Here is a 15,084-nt window from a genome sequence, read left to right as displayed (position 1 = left end):
AAACCGGTCTGTAAACGCGGCCCTCGCATTATCCTACGTCGCATCTTATCAAGGTTATACCTCTCACGCGCCTGCTGCTATCGAGCAATAGAATAGAATCGCGAACCGTGTAAGAATCCAACCGGTGTAAACTGTAACAGCGTTTTAGTTCTCCTTTCTTCTACGTGTTAAGCAGGACAAGAGTAAAGGGTGTTTATTTTTATCGATTACGTTCGTTGGTCCATCTCGTTTTTTGATCTACGATAACCTTTAAATTCGAAGGTCCTTTAAATCCTATGACAGAGCGATCTTTTCGTAGTTAAAGTAATAATTTGAAGTTTTCAAGAATCGAACATTAATTAACTCTGCGCGGTTCAAGAACTTTGGCGCTCTGTCGCATAATTATTTATCGACTAACAATATCAACGTATTGACTAGTTATAGGTTATAGATTTCTCTTCTTCTCTTCAGCTTTCACGTACAAAGGATTAAGATTGCAAGAGCTCGCGCATCGCTGTACAACCTTGCTACCCTTACGTTTCTAAAATGTAGCTATCCTTTTCTGACTATAAATATTTTTTAACAAAATCGTCGGTAGACTTCTTCTTAAAAGAATGTACAGGAATAAACACAGTGTTTTTTTTATGGACGATGAAAGCTTGCAGATTTTGCCACCAGTGTAGAAACGTATAGGGAAATCTCGCCGTAAAAACGTTAGAGAATTTCTATGGTAAACACTAATTTTCATAGATCTCCCCTCTAATTCTAGATGATTGTACGACCTTGGCGGATATAAAGCAAGAGGAAGCAGTGATTTCACTGATCTCCGTTCTTATTTCTTCGTTAACTGCTCGCGAACTTCCTTCGAGTTACAAAACACTACGCTTCTTTTAATAGCCTCTTTTTTTTTTATCATTTTATGAACTAACGGCTGCTACGATAACCTCGCTTTCTATCGAAGATCTTGCAATATTTCTCAAGATCTCAAGGTTACATGGTCTTCTTTTGGTGAAACAAACGGATAGATAAAAAGAACAACAAGACGAATTCGATCATACCATAATGCTATATCCTCCGATTTTATTGCAAATTTAACGTTGCCTTTATAACGTTGTGTTTTACGCAGACTTTCAAACATTTTCTTATTACGTCCCTCGATAAAACTGTACGAAAAATAATACAGTAAATTTTTAATAATCTCGACATCTCCAAATTCATCGTCCGATGCTTTTCATCGTCTATCGTCGAAGTAGATGGTAAATATTTTGGATCTCGGCTCAAGGTTTTTTTGTTTTTCTTTTTTTTTTTGCTGTATGCAACGACTCTGTATGTTTTCAACGAACATTGCTTCAATTCTTATTCGTCGAACGATACAGCTCTATGGTTGGGCGTTACAAGCGTAACGAATGGTTAACGACGAGGTTAAAGCGCGAAAATTCTCGGCAAGATTGTTTCGTCTTCGAACAGGGAGCAGTCGTTTTCGATGCTGACTTTTCCGCAATAAAACCGAATGGACGATCGCGCTATTTCGGATCGTCGCGCTATTTTCACGACGACGAGGCTATTTCGACTGTGTGCTGCGACTCCTTCGATGTTGTGTTGTACATTCTTTCGTGTCTGGCCCCGTGTTGATGCTCCTCGAAATCGTTTTCAAGTTTGAGGCCGCGCAGGATGTTGTTCGGCTCGAAAACGATGCATCGAAAATCGATACAATGGGAACAGTGGAACAGGATTCTAGAATTTCTTTTTCAAGTAGGATTTTATACTGTTTACGGCGATTAACTCGAAAACAAGAGCAATGAAACAAAATGACGATCATTTCAATTGATAAGATTCCGACGAATTCATAGTTTACGTTAATCGTTATTGCTGTAATTGAAATATTTCTATTTCGTGCTTAAATTATAGTCGAATAAATCGTAACTGTATCGCTTTATAACTTTCAAATTCCTGGCGCATTTTCTTCGATCTACTTCATCTTTCTATAAATTTTCTTCCATTTTCTAACTACGCGTATTATATTGGGTTGGCAACTAAGTGATCGCGGATTTTGTCAATACCACCTAATGGCAAAATCCGCGATCACTTAGTTGCCAACTCAATACATCTAGTCCTCTAAGTATCAACACGTTGACTTCAATTTGAAGTTCATTGACTGTGATTCTTGCTTATTGTTCATTCCCACATGACACGTAGTTTAGCTTTCGAAAAATGTTGGAGAAATATGACGATATTCTCTTGAAAAAGTACTTTTTCTAAACTCACGTAATCAAAGTTGAATATGAACGAATGGAATATGAATTTCATGAAATAATTGTCGTTTCATAATGGATTATCTACTGATGTTTTGTTAGAAATTCATCGACGATTCTCATACTTTTGAACGCGGATACGCAACATACGTTTATTAAAAAATAAAATTCTTCAACCATTTTATAACGCATTTAATACTTGGTAACGTTACCATCACGTAGATCAAAATATCGAAAATCTCCTCGAACACGATTGTTTACAGAGTTTAAATCATTCGATTAATTTGCTGGTACGAGCAGCCTCGCGTGAACTTGCGTAGCAGTCAACGTGTTGAACAATCATAACTGTTTCATAAAATTCTTTGAATAACAAAACCTTCGAAAATTATAGCACCGAGCATGAGTCCATTGCTTCGTAGAATCGATTTACTATTTCATCTTTTCCTTATTTTTCTTTTTCTTTCTTTTTCCTTTTTTTTTATACGACTCCAAATCGTTACTATACCTTCTTACTTTCTACTTGTACTTTACCATTCTGGTTTTCGATTGTTTCTATGGGCGGTGTGATGTATAATGCAGATAGAGATGGCAACAAAGTCACAACCGTGGTGGCTACACCTGGTGCTGGTCCAGATCGTCCCCAAGAGATCTCCTATACAGACACTAAAGTAATCGGTAACGGCAGCTTCGGCGTTGTATACCTAGCGAAACTATGTGACACGGAAGAACTGGTCGCCATCAAAAAAGTTCTCCAAGACAAACGATTTAAGGTAAGAGAAATAGAAAATTCCTCGATAAATAATTTCTTAATAATTTCGACACACCTTCAACCTCTAACCGATACGACGAACTAAACGCGTATTAATCGTTGAATTAATAAAAAAATAAATTCGCAGATCCTCTGATGTTTCTCACTACGATTTGCAATTACAAAGTAACGTTCAACTTGAAATTGAAATTCGACCGATAGAAACTAGTCGTCGTTCGTACCTGGATTTAACGATCGGATTGACCAATCTGTATTTTTCTACAGTAAGAAATTAGCAGAAATTATAGTGCAGGGAACGGACGAAGGTCTGGATAGAACGAACAGATTCTTTTTCTGCATGTTGGAAATATATAGGCTGTATGAAGGCTAGAGATCATTTGCCAACGCGTATTATAGTAATTCGTCGATTCGAGGTAGCTCCGATTCGGAAACAGAGGGTCTGCGAGGACAAGCCTATACTTAAAAGTAAATTCTCATTTTTTAATCCTCGAATGCGTTTACAAATTCTGCTGTATCTTTCTATAGTTTTTACCTTTGATCGATAGTCGTAGAGATAAAACGAAAAGGAAGGAAATTGTACGAGTAGAGATAAATTATCGCTGTTCGATGAAATTGTTTAATTCGTCCGATCCGAGACGACCGTATAATATCGTCGTATTTACGTATCGATAAAATTAGATTTATGTTTTGCGAGATTGCAATGTTTGAGAAACGATAATCCACGACCTCAATCTCCGTATTAAATCTCGGGAATGTAACAACAAACGTGCTTAACAACGATTCTAATCGAAGATAAGGGAAACACCGTCGTCGCGACGAAGTAAACACGAACGAGGAACTACGTGAATTAATCGGATTTTCCCTTCCTTTTATTTATAGAACAGGGAGTTACAAATCATGCGGCGTCTCGAGCACTGCAACATTGTAAAACTGAAATACTTCTTCTACTCCAGTGGCGATAAGGTAACTATTTGTTAAGATTCTTTTTAACGATAATTCCGTACACTCGATTGAAATTTTGAACGTTGAAGCAATTATTGTTGGACGTACGATCTACTCCATAAGAAAGTGGATTTTTCTTTTCACACAATGTTTTTTATTCGAACGTTTCTTGCGTCACGCAAATTATTTCCCTTGATTCTTTCTCTCTCTCTTTTTTTTTCTTCTTTTTCTTCGATTATACTCACGATATACAGATATTACCTAAAAGTATTTGGATAGTAACAAAATTTAACCGTACAACGATATATCTGAGTTAATTACGAAAGAATTGAGGAGTACAAAGGAAGAATATGATGTCGTATTTTGTATCTTTTTTTTTTTTTACAGGGAAGCAGTTTTAAAATTCGCTCAATCCCGTGTTATTAAAATTGTCTTTTTTAGACGATTGATCCTCGAAGCTAAACGAGATTTTTTATCCTCTTCAAAATTTTTTAAACACCACGTTAAAATATCGTTTGCTTTAATAATTACGTATAATTTTGTCGAGCATTTTGAGAAAACAAAAAAAAAAAAGAAAAACAAATTTAATTGATTTTTGAGCCGCAGTTTGCTACTGTTCGAATACTTTTGGAATTAAATGCAGTAGAGCGATACTTCTGATTTCTCTCGAATGATACACAATGATACAAAACGCCAAGTATTCATTGTTAGTTTAATGCATGCGACGTTGTTGTGTTATTTTGTAGAACATCTTAAACGCAACTAATCCAGTTTTTCATGTGGACGTAAGTGAACAAGAGAGTACCCAGTAGTTTTGACGGAGAGGTCCTTTTTTTGAGAGAATTTAGGCAGTTCCGCTTACACGTAGACAGATTAACGACAAAAAAACGATAACACGTTTTTGTTGTTATGTGTCAGCCGCGAACATCGTAGAACACTAAATACGAAGTCTATAGCCTGAGTCAAAGAACTTCGTTGCTCAAGGCCGCCAGCCCCGTCACCAATCATATTGGAAACTCTACCCTCACCCCTACGAATCATAGTTTGGTTCCACGTGTGTTGCACAGTGTCAATTATTTCTGGAATTTTATTTTTTCTAAATAGACTGATTTTATATAGAGATGCAGTACGATGCAAACGTTTTAGGCCATCAATGATAGCGAGCTTTATTCAATCATTATATTTATCAATCGTATTTTTAGAAAATATTTACGAGCGAGGAAGGAACATTAGGAAATTAGAAAATTGTGTCCAGTTATTGCCTAAATGTTATAAAACGCGCGTTTAGATAGATTTTAGATGAGCCATCAATCAGAACGGAGGAAACGAAAAATGTGATTTATTTGAAATACTGAAAACAAAATATCGAATAGTAGAAAATAAATTTCAATGATTGTTGAAAAATTATTCGACAAGATCTAAGAAACCGTTATTATGTTTTTAAACAAATTACCAGTAATTTTTTAATCGAACGTCTGCTTTATGAAGTAACGACAAATCTAAAGTGACACCGAGAAATAAAAAAATAGAAAAAATTGTTGTTCGATGGGTGGCCTAAAACTTTCGCACGGTACTTTATAATCGTTGTTCTTGTTTTTTTCTTAACTTTGAGTAGTGGAGTGTATCCTTGAGTGACTATATTTTTGATTCAAGCTGTAGTAGCTAACGCAGCTTGACTAGTTATAGAAAATAATCTTCTGGAGTTGCGTGTGCACGGTTCAAAGGCACTTCGCGTAATTCGTCATGTAAAATTCATGCCGATCGATTTTCTACGATGAAACAAGCAACTAAGCCGTGCAAAAGAATTTACTCTCGAGTCGCGTGTGCCTTTGAAACGGTACACCTTCGTATGTCGATGGTGTAGATTCGTACTAACAAAAGACTTTGCGGATTTCTTTTAGAAGGACGAGGTTTATCTGAACCTAGTGTTGGAATACATACCTGAAACAGTGTATAAAGTCGCTCGGCATTATAACAAAAGCAAGCAAACCATACCGATAAATTTCATTAAGGTAAGCTGAAAATTACAATAACAATCGTTGAACCACTACCGCAAGAGGTTTTATACATGAAGTAATAATTTCAAATAGAATACAGCATAATTCTCAATTCGTTGAAAAATAAATAACCAAGACATCTTTAATTCAAAAATATCATTATCTTTAATCAACCGTAATATACCAGCTCATACATATAATACGAACTCGTTTCATTCTACAGAACGACGTGTCATAGATTGCAAAATTACTCGATCTTACATATAATCATATGACATACAATAATTATCCATAATTATCGATAGACGCAATTAAACCGTAGACCAACTAAAGCTTTCCTCGTATTCGATTCATCAGTCGCTATAATCGGAACATTTTTAATTTCACATTAATAACATTCTAATATCATTTTTTGTGATATATTTCCAGTTGTACATGTACCAACTGTTCCGCTCTCTGGCATACATCCACTCGCTGGGGATCTGTCACAGGGACATCAAGCCACAGAATCTACTCCTGGACCCAGAATCCGGTGTCTTGAAGCTCTGTGATTTTGGCTCTGCTAAACATCTGGTCAAAGGAGAGCCTAATGTGTCTTACATCTGTAGTCGTTATTATCGCGCACCCGAATTAATCTTTGGTGCTATCGATTATACCACGAAGATTGGTACGATTACTTATGTATTATTTTTATTGTTAACATCATTCAATTCTAGTTAATTCATTGAATGGTGTACTGTAGACTGTTTCATGTGCCTAGCAGAATACCAGTTTGGTTAATTGTAAATAAAAGGTTGTTTAACCTTCTTTGAACGTTCGAATTTTATCAGCTTAAACTACGTACTTGAAGGTATTTTGGTAAATTTTTATAAAATCTCCTACTTGTTCGATACGTACGAAAATCATTCCAAATTTGAAAGATATTGGAGCGTGTAAAAACCTAGGCTATACACGATATGTACAAGCGCGCAAAATATCCAAAGTAAAGCAGATTGCTATAATAGAATTCTGGATATTTGAAAGTTCGAAAGTCACAATGTGGAACGTCAAAACTATCCGACAGCCGCAGCGTGAAATGTTAAAGGCAGTGCGTATCGTAACAGAAAATCAAGAAGACGACTTTACCCATATCCGGGATATTGATTAAATAGAAAGGACAGCAGCCAGTCGTTTCCGTAGCCTCGACTCGTACAGATCTAAATACATCGTACGTGTAGAATTGTATAGAATGTATATAGAATGTACGTAGCATGGACAAAGAATCATGCAAGAGGAACAGAATCGACCCCGTAACAGTATTTGCGGTTCTATTTAAGTTCCGTTTTTTAGTCATGCTTATGAAAGTATAAATTTGCATAAACATCCGCAGTCTATTTATTACGTTAAAGATTGAAAGATTGGCTGGCAATGCGTCAAGGCACTTTACTTATACGAATATGATAAACTAGAAAGAAATATGGCACACAAAATATATATAAAATAAATATAAAATATAAAATACAGGAAAAAGGTGGGACAGAAAATAGAAAGATTTATTCTTTTCTTTCGTTTATATGTCTAATTAAAAAGTTTTATCGTGTTTACAGATGTGTGGAGCGCAGGCTGTGTAGTAGCGGAATTGTTGCTCGGCCAACCGATATTTCCCGGAGATAGTGGCGTGGATCAACTGGTCGAGATCATCAAGGTGCTCGGCACACCTACACGCGACCAGATACGTGAGATGAATCCCAACTATACCGAGTTCAAATTTCCACAGATTAAGGCGCACCCGTGGCAAAAGGTAGCCTATCATCTGATCTACTCGTTGTATTATGCGCTCTTTGTGCGCAATACGTTAGACTGTCGAGACGGGTTTTCGTGTAGCTCGTCTAATTTCGTAACTGCGTACTGCGTACATGTTTGGCGGTTTCGTGACTAACGGGGGAAACAGATGATCTGGTTGGTGTGCTCTGATTTCAATGATTTAGAGAATTTATAAGAATAGTAGGTCTACCGAGAAACAACATCGTTTGCATAGATATTCGGTGATTTGCCAAATGTTATTTTCGTTAGAAATTATATCTCGCAGGAGTAAAGATATTTCATTTAAAATTGAAATATTTAATGTCTATGCAAACGTAAAACTAGCGTAGAGAAAGAGAAAAACGTAATATCTAAATCAGTGCACGCTCTTCACATGATCCCTTTGCAAGGGAAACATTATTGCGTTAATAAGGTTTCTTGTGACCACATTGTGTGAAAAAAATTGTAAAGAATAGCGATGGAATCGTTGAAGGGTAAGGTCTTGTTCCGCAGTCTTGTTCCTTCTAACTAACAAATCGGCTCTAATCACATTCATCAACACATGGTTACTCGTGGTTACAGTTTATGCTTCAACGAATGAGTGGACTAAAGTGTTCCACGGAGCACCAAAAGATTAGAGTAAGTGGTCCCCTGTTCAAAAAGCAATGTGTCTTTATCATTTACTGGCTGGCAAATATTCCTTTTTTTTCTCTCTAGCCCGTGATATTACTAACCAGTATAACCAACATTTTCAGCATCTGAAACGGTAAGAAATAAGCTGGATACGATGCTCAGTTACCGCTGTGTCGAACGGAGGACGACGAGCCTCGACGATTGAAAAAAACCACCTTCATTTCGATTCTTCGCATCACAAATCGCTCGACGTGCATCTTTTCTCGAACTCATGTGTAATATCCATTTTTCTATCTCATAATCGTCATCATCATAATCATCATCATCATCATCATCATCATCATCATCATCATCATCATCATCATCCACGTTACTAACTTTTTAAATAGAAACAGATCTGTTCAAAATCTCGGTGTATCACTTACTCTAATGTTCTGGTGGTGAACAAAAATATTTTTCACTGACTTGAAAATGGTATGCAGTTATTCTTTTCTTTTTTTTTCTTTTCTTTCCATTTCATTTCTTTTCTTTTCTCTCTTGTACATTGTAAAGAGCGACAACAGACTGTCTGCGAAACCAACTTACCGTTTGTAAGATCTAAATTTATCATCTCTTTCATTTTCACGCACTGCTTTTGTGCCTGCCGAGTATCTTAATGATACGATTTTTATGGATCGTTAATTTCATGTATCGAACGATCTTCCTCTGTACGAATTATGTTCTCCTGGAGTAAACACATTTTATTAGAGAACAGATAAAAAGCAGTGAACATCGAATGAATCTGACTTCGTCTCCCGAACGGTCAGCTCCTCGGGTGGATAAACTTTTATACGAGAACAAATACCAAAAGCGGTTCATCACTACTAATATCGATTGTAATACACCTAATATACACTGATCTGATACGAAACTTCAAACGAACTTATAAGCGGAACGTATTGCTGCCGTTTTTTATTGCTTTGTGGTATAGGATTTCGTTCAGTTTGTGTTGCTATGCGATTTCTTATGGTGGAGGTGAAAAGTTTTTTTTAAGTCAAGGCTACTTCCTGATCATCCACTTTTTCGCTATAAATCTCTCATAAAAATATACATTTGCATGAACACGCACAATCTAATAGTGAGTATATTGAGACTACGTAACCCTGAACAGACGAACAAAAGTTCTTGCCTCTACTGTAAAATCCTCGCTACTGTAAAAAGTGGGCAAATCCCGAGGAATAATTTTTTCTTTCTTAACGAACCTTCGTCCAGTAACAGAAATTAACATCGAGAAACAAGATCATCTTGAGATTTCTCCTTGTTAGCCACAGATTAACCACGAAAATTTTACCAGGACAGATCGAAACTAACGACGACGATGATTACAGGTGTTCAGGGCACGCACACCCCCGGAAGCGATGGAGCTGGTCGCTGGACTTTTGGAGTACACGCCATCCGGCCGGATCACACCGTTGGAAGCGTGCGCTCATCCGTTTTTCGACGAACTTCGGGAGCAGGGCACGCGATTACCAAATGGGCGAGAGCTTCCCCCTTTGTTTAACTTTACAGAGTACGAGCTACGAATTCAACCGTCGCTAAACTCGATCCTAAAACCGAAGTACATGCAAACTTCGGAAAATCCTGGAGGCCAGTCGGAACCGGTCGCGGGGAGTAGCGGTAACTCTAGTGATAATAACGTGAACACCAACACGCTGTCCTCTTCAAAGAACACAGACCCCGGCCAGTCGAACATGGCTTAAGCTGCTTTCTATTTTTAACGTTTAATTAAACAACAAACGATAGAAAACACGGCGAGAGAGTGAGAAAGAGAGAGGGAGAGGGAGAAAGGGAAAGAGAGAATGAGAGAAGGAGAAAAAGAGAGATATAACGATAGAAGGAGAGGGAGCGAGAGTGAAAAAGAAAGGAAAAGCCAAGAATTCGCGTGTTAGAAACTAGCCTTAAAAGAAACGAAAAAAGAAAAAAATTCAAGTACGGTATAGCAAGGACGAAAAAAAAAGAATAGAAGGAAGATTGATATTCTTCTGAGGAGGATGTCCATAGACGATATAACATACACATAACACAAAGAATCCCCAATTGTAAATTTTTTTGAACTCTATGCAAATGGCGATACCAGTGTGGTATTTTAAGCTTTGTTCGCTTGAAACACGAACGACGAAATATTATAGGATTATTGAATAAAGAAGATGAATAGTTCCCCTCTTTATAACAATTTTGCCTGAGGACACCTCGAATTCTGAGTGGCGTGTGCGAACGCTTGATTGCCACCTTATTGCCAAAAACAGCATAACAGACAATTCAATTCAATGTATATATATGTTATAGGAACTGGCTCGTAACCTCTTTTAATTGATAATTGCTATAAACAAAGAAAGAAAGAAACAAAACAACAAAAAAAAAAAAGAAAGATAATAACGAACGCGAACTTTTTCTAGTTGAAGACAAACCAAACGATGTGTAATCTATGATACACTATGTCTAGTAGCGCGTTACGTTGCTTGCCTCGTCGTCATCTCATAATTCGACAACACACACACGCACACACACGCGCGCGCGCGCGCACACACACAAACAGATACACGATCATCGCGATTATTAAAGAGATACAAGAGCCACCTGCCTTTTGACACGGGCTTCGACAAATTTTAGTGATTCAATGAGAAAGAGATCGCTAGATTCTCAGCTTTCGCGAAGAACAGTATGGATAGGAACCGAGACTCGGACGTTTCCTCTTGAATGCGTAACAACGAACTGGAAAAAGGGAAATGACGATTACAATACTTATCATTATATTGTATTAAAGAACACGCATGTTACATAGATAATATTCTTATTGTGTTCAAGATTCAAGCGCCGATCGATGCTGTCGCAACTGATAGGGAAATTTTCACGCGGAGAATGTCACGATTGAACACCAAACACACACACATAAACACACACGTTAGTAATTTGCGTGCACAATCTCTATTTATCGTAAGACGAATTTCCGCGACGTGAGACATGCTGCGTATACCAGCACAATTAGCAGATGAAAAAGGAGAAAGATATGTCGGAATACGATCCTCTATTCAATGAATGAATCAACTCGATTTATTCGTCGCGCGTTTATCATTATATATTTCTGTCGTTGGTCTTACCGAACCCTCGGCTTCACCGAGCGATATTTTTCACCAGACGCGACAAAGCTCTGCGCATCAGAGAGCGATTTTCTTTTTAAATGGCCACAAGTTGTTTTTTCTTACGCCTGAAGTGCTTTAGTTTTTCGACAAATTTCGAATGTCCTCTTCTTTTTTCTGTATGTAGCGTGTGAACGACAGACGGATAAAAAAGTAAGAACAAGATTTGTAAGCAAATTATGAAGTTATCCTTTCGTGCGCATCACTTAGCATACTTTATATGCCCGCGATAGAGAAAGCGCAGTCGTACGAGGCCTCTGAATTTCTTCGATCGAGATTGTTGAACCTTTTTTAATATCTAGATCGCTGTCTCGTCTATGGTAGTCTTGGAGAATTGTAAGATGAAAGAAGAGGTGTACGAAGGAAATTTGTGCATTTTGCGTGATGAATTTCAATTCTGCGGAACGGTAACAAAACGAAAGAAAAGAACCCCCGAACCCTTCCGGGCATGTCGCGCGTGACCTAGCCGCCATTTTGCACGTTTCTACATATCATATCGCGCCGCAAGAAATCAGAAAAGAGAGGCTGCCGATGAAAGTCCATACCGAACGATCATTTAGTTCCTTTCTTTTTTCTTCTTTTTTTCCTTTTAAAGAGAGGGAAAAGACGAACGTTGATTAAAAGAACAGGGAAAACGAAAAAGAAAGAAAGAAAATAGAATGGTAGCAGAGTGAGAACGTGGGTGGAAGTATGAGTGGGAGAGTGAAAGGGACAGCAAGCGAGTGAGAATGGGAGAGAAAGAGAAATGCTAAGACATTTGTTTCAGAGTTTTAACGAACGTTGATATGATGTAGATTACGTTTTTAAACAATTAACACGGACAGTTTCCTTCATTACTAGCTGAACAGTTAGGTGAATTTATCGATTTCGTTTTTCCTCTAGTCTAAACGAAAACGGAGGGAAGTACATGAGATTTTTGATACACGATCATGAAAATTACGAAGACGAGTCTTTGCGTTCTGACGACCGAAGGATAATTTCTCGTTTTTGCGTTGAAAAAGGAAAAACAGATATGTGTTCAGATATGTGTCGATCGTGGCACTTTTAATAATGGTGGTATCTTTCCAGCACTTACTCGCACATAAATCCATACGTATTAAGTATATGCTAACATAATGGTCGCCTCTTCATTTTTTGTTTAAAATTATACAATGTATTATTTAAATAATTATATAATGATTCGTTTCTTTCAAAGTTTATGAACTTCGTCACAAAAAATTCTTTGATCACAAAAAATTCCAAGCGTACATTGGAGATTGCATAGGCGCCATTAGTTTTGCGTTTGCTTAATAATCGAGCCATCATTTTTCCGCCGTGAGACAACGGATCCCTTGAAAGAAACATTAGGCAAGCTATATAGCTGTCGAGGACACTTCAGAGAAGCTCGAACAGATTACATACGCATGCGATATAGTTTTCATATATGATTGAAAAGAAGAAATATGTAATTATTGTAGATTTAAATTATTTATATGTTCAGGCAGCAGCTGGCTTGATGTATCTTCGTTCTCCTTGTCAACCGACATCTTGAAAAAAAGGAGACGTGATATCCGTGCGTAAAAACAAGAGGAAGAGTTATCGACCGAACAGGTTCAAACGGAGATTATTAATTTTGATCTTCCCGACTGATGAGAAACCGAAAAATGGTCACGAATCTAACTGTGAAAGGTAGAACAAAATAAAATAGATAAAGAGGAAACAAGAGTAAAAAAGACGAATGTGAAAAATTCATGGACAACCTGAAGTATAAATTGTTGGTTAATTGTCGTGATTATTCGATTAATAAAGAAATTCATCGATTTAGTTCTAATCCAGTCTTTCACGTGTTCTGCGATTTTGCGTGCTTTGAACATTATTTTGTTACCAGTTAGAGAAGGCAGAAAGTTGATTCATAGTCTGAGAAGAAGGAAGATATGATTATCATGATATGAGAATCGTATATGATTAAAGGGATGAAATCCACGTTAAATTAGGCGAATTAAATTGTATTCCGTGCAATTACTAGCGAATGGACACCGACATTTCCTTATTTTGCCTCGTTTTCTTTTTTTTTGCTTCTTTCGAGAGACTCTAGCGTTATTCGATTACAAACATACACGCAAACATACATTACACAAACATTTGCAAAATGTAGGGAAATCATCAGGTGAGGGAAGAGCCCATGTAAAATACTGAAAGTCTATATATATAAATACTTACATATATGTGTGTGTATATAATATACATATACATACGTATAGGTATATACATATGATACGTGCATACGATTCAATTACGTATATGTGTGTACATCTATATAAATATGTAGATTAATTTTTAACGATAGCAGTTAACGATATTGCTGCATTGTTGTAAAGAGAGAAAGACGAGCTGAATGGAAGATGCGCGTGAGAGTGTGAAAGAGATGGGAGCAAATGAAAGTGACATGGAGGGAAACGCGATTTAGACGGAGAGAAAGGGAAAAAAAATGATTAATTGACTCTTCGAGAACAACTATATTCGTCGTTTGCCTGACATTTTCATCACCGTTACCACTACAGAGACCACCAGTTTTTTGTTCTTTTCTTTGTCTTCTTATTACTATCATCATGTCGCACCGTTTCGAATCACCTAGTAAATAAATTGTAATAATTGTGTAAAGAAAACAAATTAATAAAGTAATTTAATATGTATATATATGCATATATGTATGCGTGTGTGGTGTGCATATGTATATACGTGAGAAAAAGGGAGCGAGAGAGAAAGAGAAAAAAAGAAGTTAACTCGCAAGAGGTATACGTATATTTAATCGCTGCTGTACCGATCGAGCGAGATTTAGCGATGGCTTTCTGTCGTTAATTAAAGCCACGAATCAAATATTTTGCGTTCGATTCGATGCTTTGGACGAATCACAAATATCATAAATCTATGATATCCTTATCAAGTGTCTCTGTGGAACAGAAATGATTATTTGATCATGTATGAAGAATTAGAAACCTCCTTTGAGAACCACTGAGCTTCGAACATGGAATTAGAGATTATCGTCATGGGCTATCCCTGATGCTCCAGTAGCTACTTCTATTTGCAAAAAAAAAAAAAAGCTACTATCTTTCCGCTGATTCCACGGAAATTCCAAGATGGACCATTAATCGTTCGTATTATTCACGAGAAACAAAAAAAATTAAGTCGAGAATTCTATTCGAATTGCACGTTTTGAACGATCGTGGCTAAAGTAGCGTAGTTAAGCACTGTATATGTCCGATATTGTACGCTTGATGAACAGCAAACGCTTGAATTGCGATGAATTGTAGTTTATTGTTACGATTAGACTGCGGATTTTTATGCATTCCTACAGAGTTTTAAAGATACAAAGAGATGCACAGAATGCATATAATGTACCGAAATATATAAAGCATTCAAAGTAGTAAACTCGTTGTAATTTTTAATGGGTAAAACGAATCTCTATTTAAGTTTTATTCTTTTATTTGTGTCCACGAAAAAGAAAACAAGCTTGCATAAAAGTTGCAGTCTAGTTACGATCATTTCCGATTTCGTACCGTTTCGTTTTAGTTCTT

General features: G+C 36.9%; 1 protein-coding gene across 10 annotated transcripts in view; it reads left to right on the top strand.

Annotated features, from left to right (window-relative positions):
• LOC117207988 (glycogen synthase kinase-3 beta-like) overlaps positions 1 to 14,601 on the top strand; it is a 61,564-nt gene extending 46,963 nt beyond the window's left edge. For 6 of the 10 annotated variants that reach the window (XM_033448771.1, XM_033448769.1, XM_033448772.1 and 3 more), the window contains 7 exons: positions 2,811 to 3,001; positions 3,880 to 3,963; positions 4,689 to 4,727; positions 5,844 to 5,954; positions 6,369 to 6,606; positions 7,526 to 7,719; positions 9,722 to 14,601. In XM_033448771.1, coding sequence (XP_033304662.1) covers positions 2,811 to 3,001; positions 3,880 to 3,963; positions 4,689 to 4,727; positions 5,844 to 5,954; positions 6,369 to 6,606; positions 7,526 to 7,719; positions 9,722 to 10,093 — 1,229 coding nt within the window. In that variant the 3' untranslated portion in view covers positions 10,094 to 14,601. Of the gene's footprint in view, positions 1 to 2,789; positions 3,002 to 3,879; positions 3,964 to 4,688; positions 4,728 to 5,843; positions 5,955 to 6,368; positions 6,607 to 7,525; positions 7,720 to 9,721 lie in introns of all 10 variants that reach the window. The other 4 variants (XM_033448770.1, XM_033448768.1, XM_033448773.1 and 1 more) reach the window with 2 other exon arrangements.
• The last annotated feature ends 483 nt before the right edge of the window (positions 14,602 to 15,084 follow it).

Source organism: Bombus bifarius, unplaced genomic scaffold (assembly GCF_011952205.1).
Source record: "Bombus bifarius isolate JDL3187 unplaced genomic scaffold, Bbif_JDL3187 scf7180000008047, whole genome shotgun sequence".
Lineage (NCBI taxonomy): Eukaryota > Metazoa > Arthropoda > Insecta > Hymenoptera > Apidae > Bombus > Bombus bifarius.
Note: the sequence above shows the minus strand (reverse complement) of the source record. Positions and strands in the feature narration are given on the sequence as shown.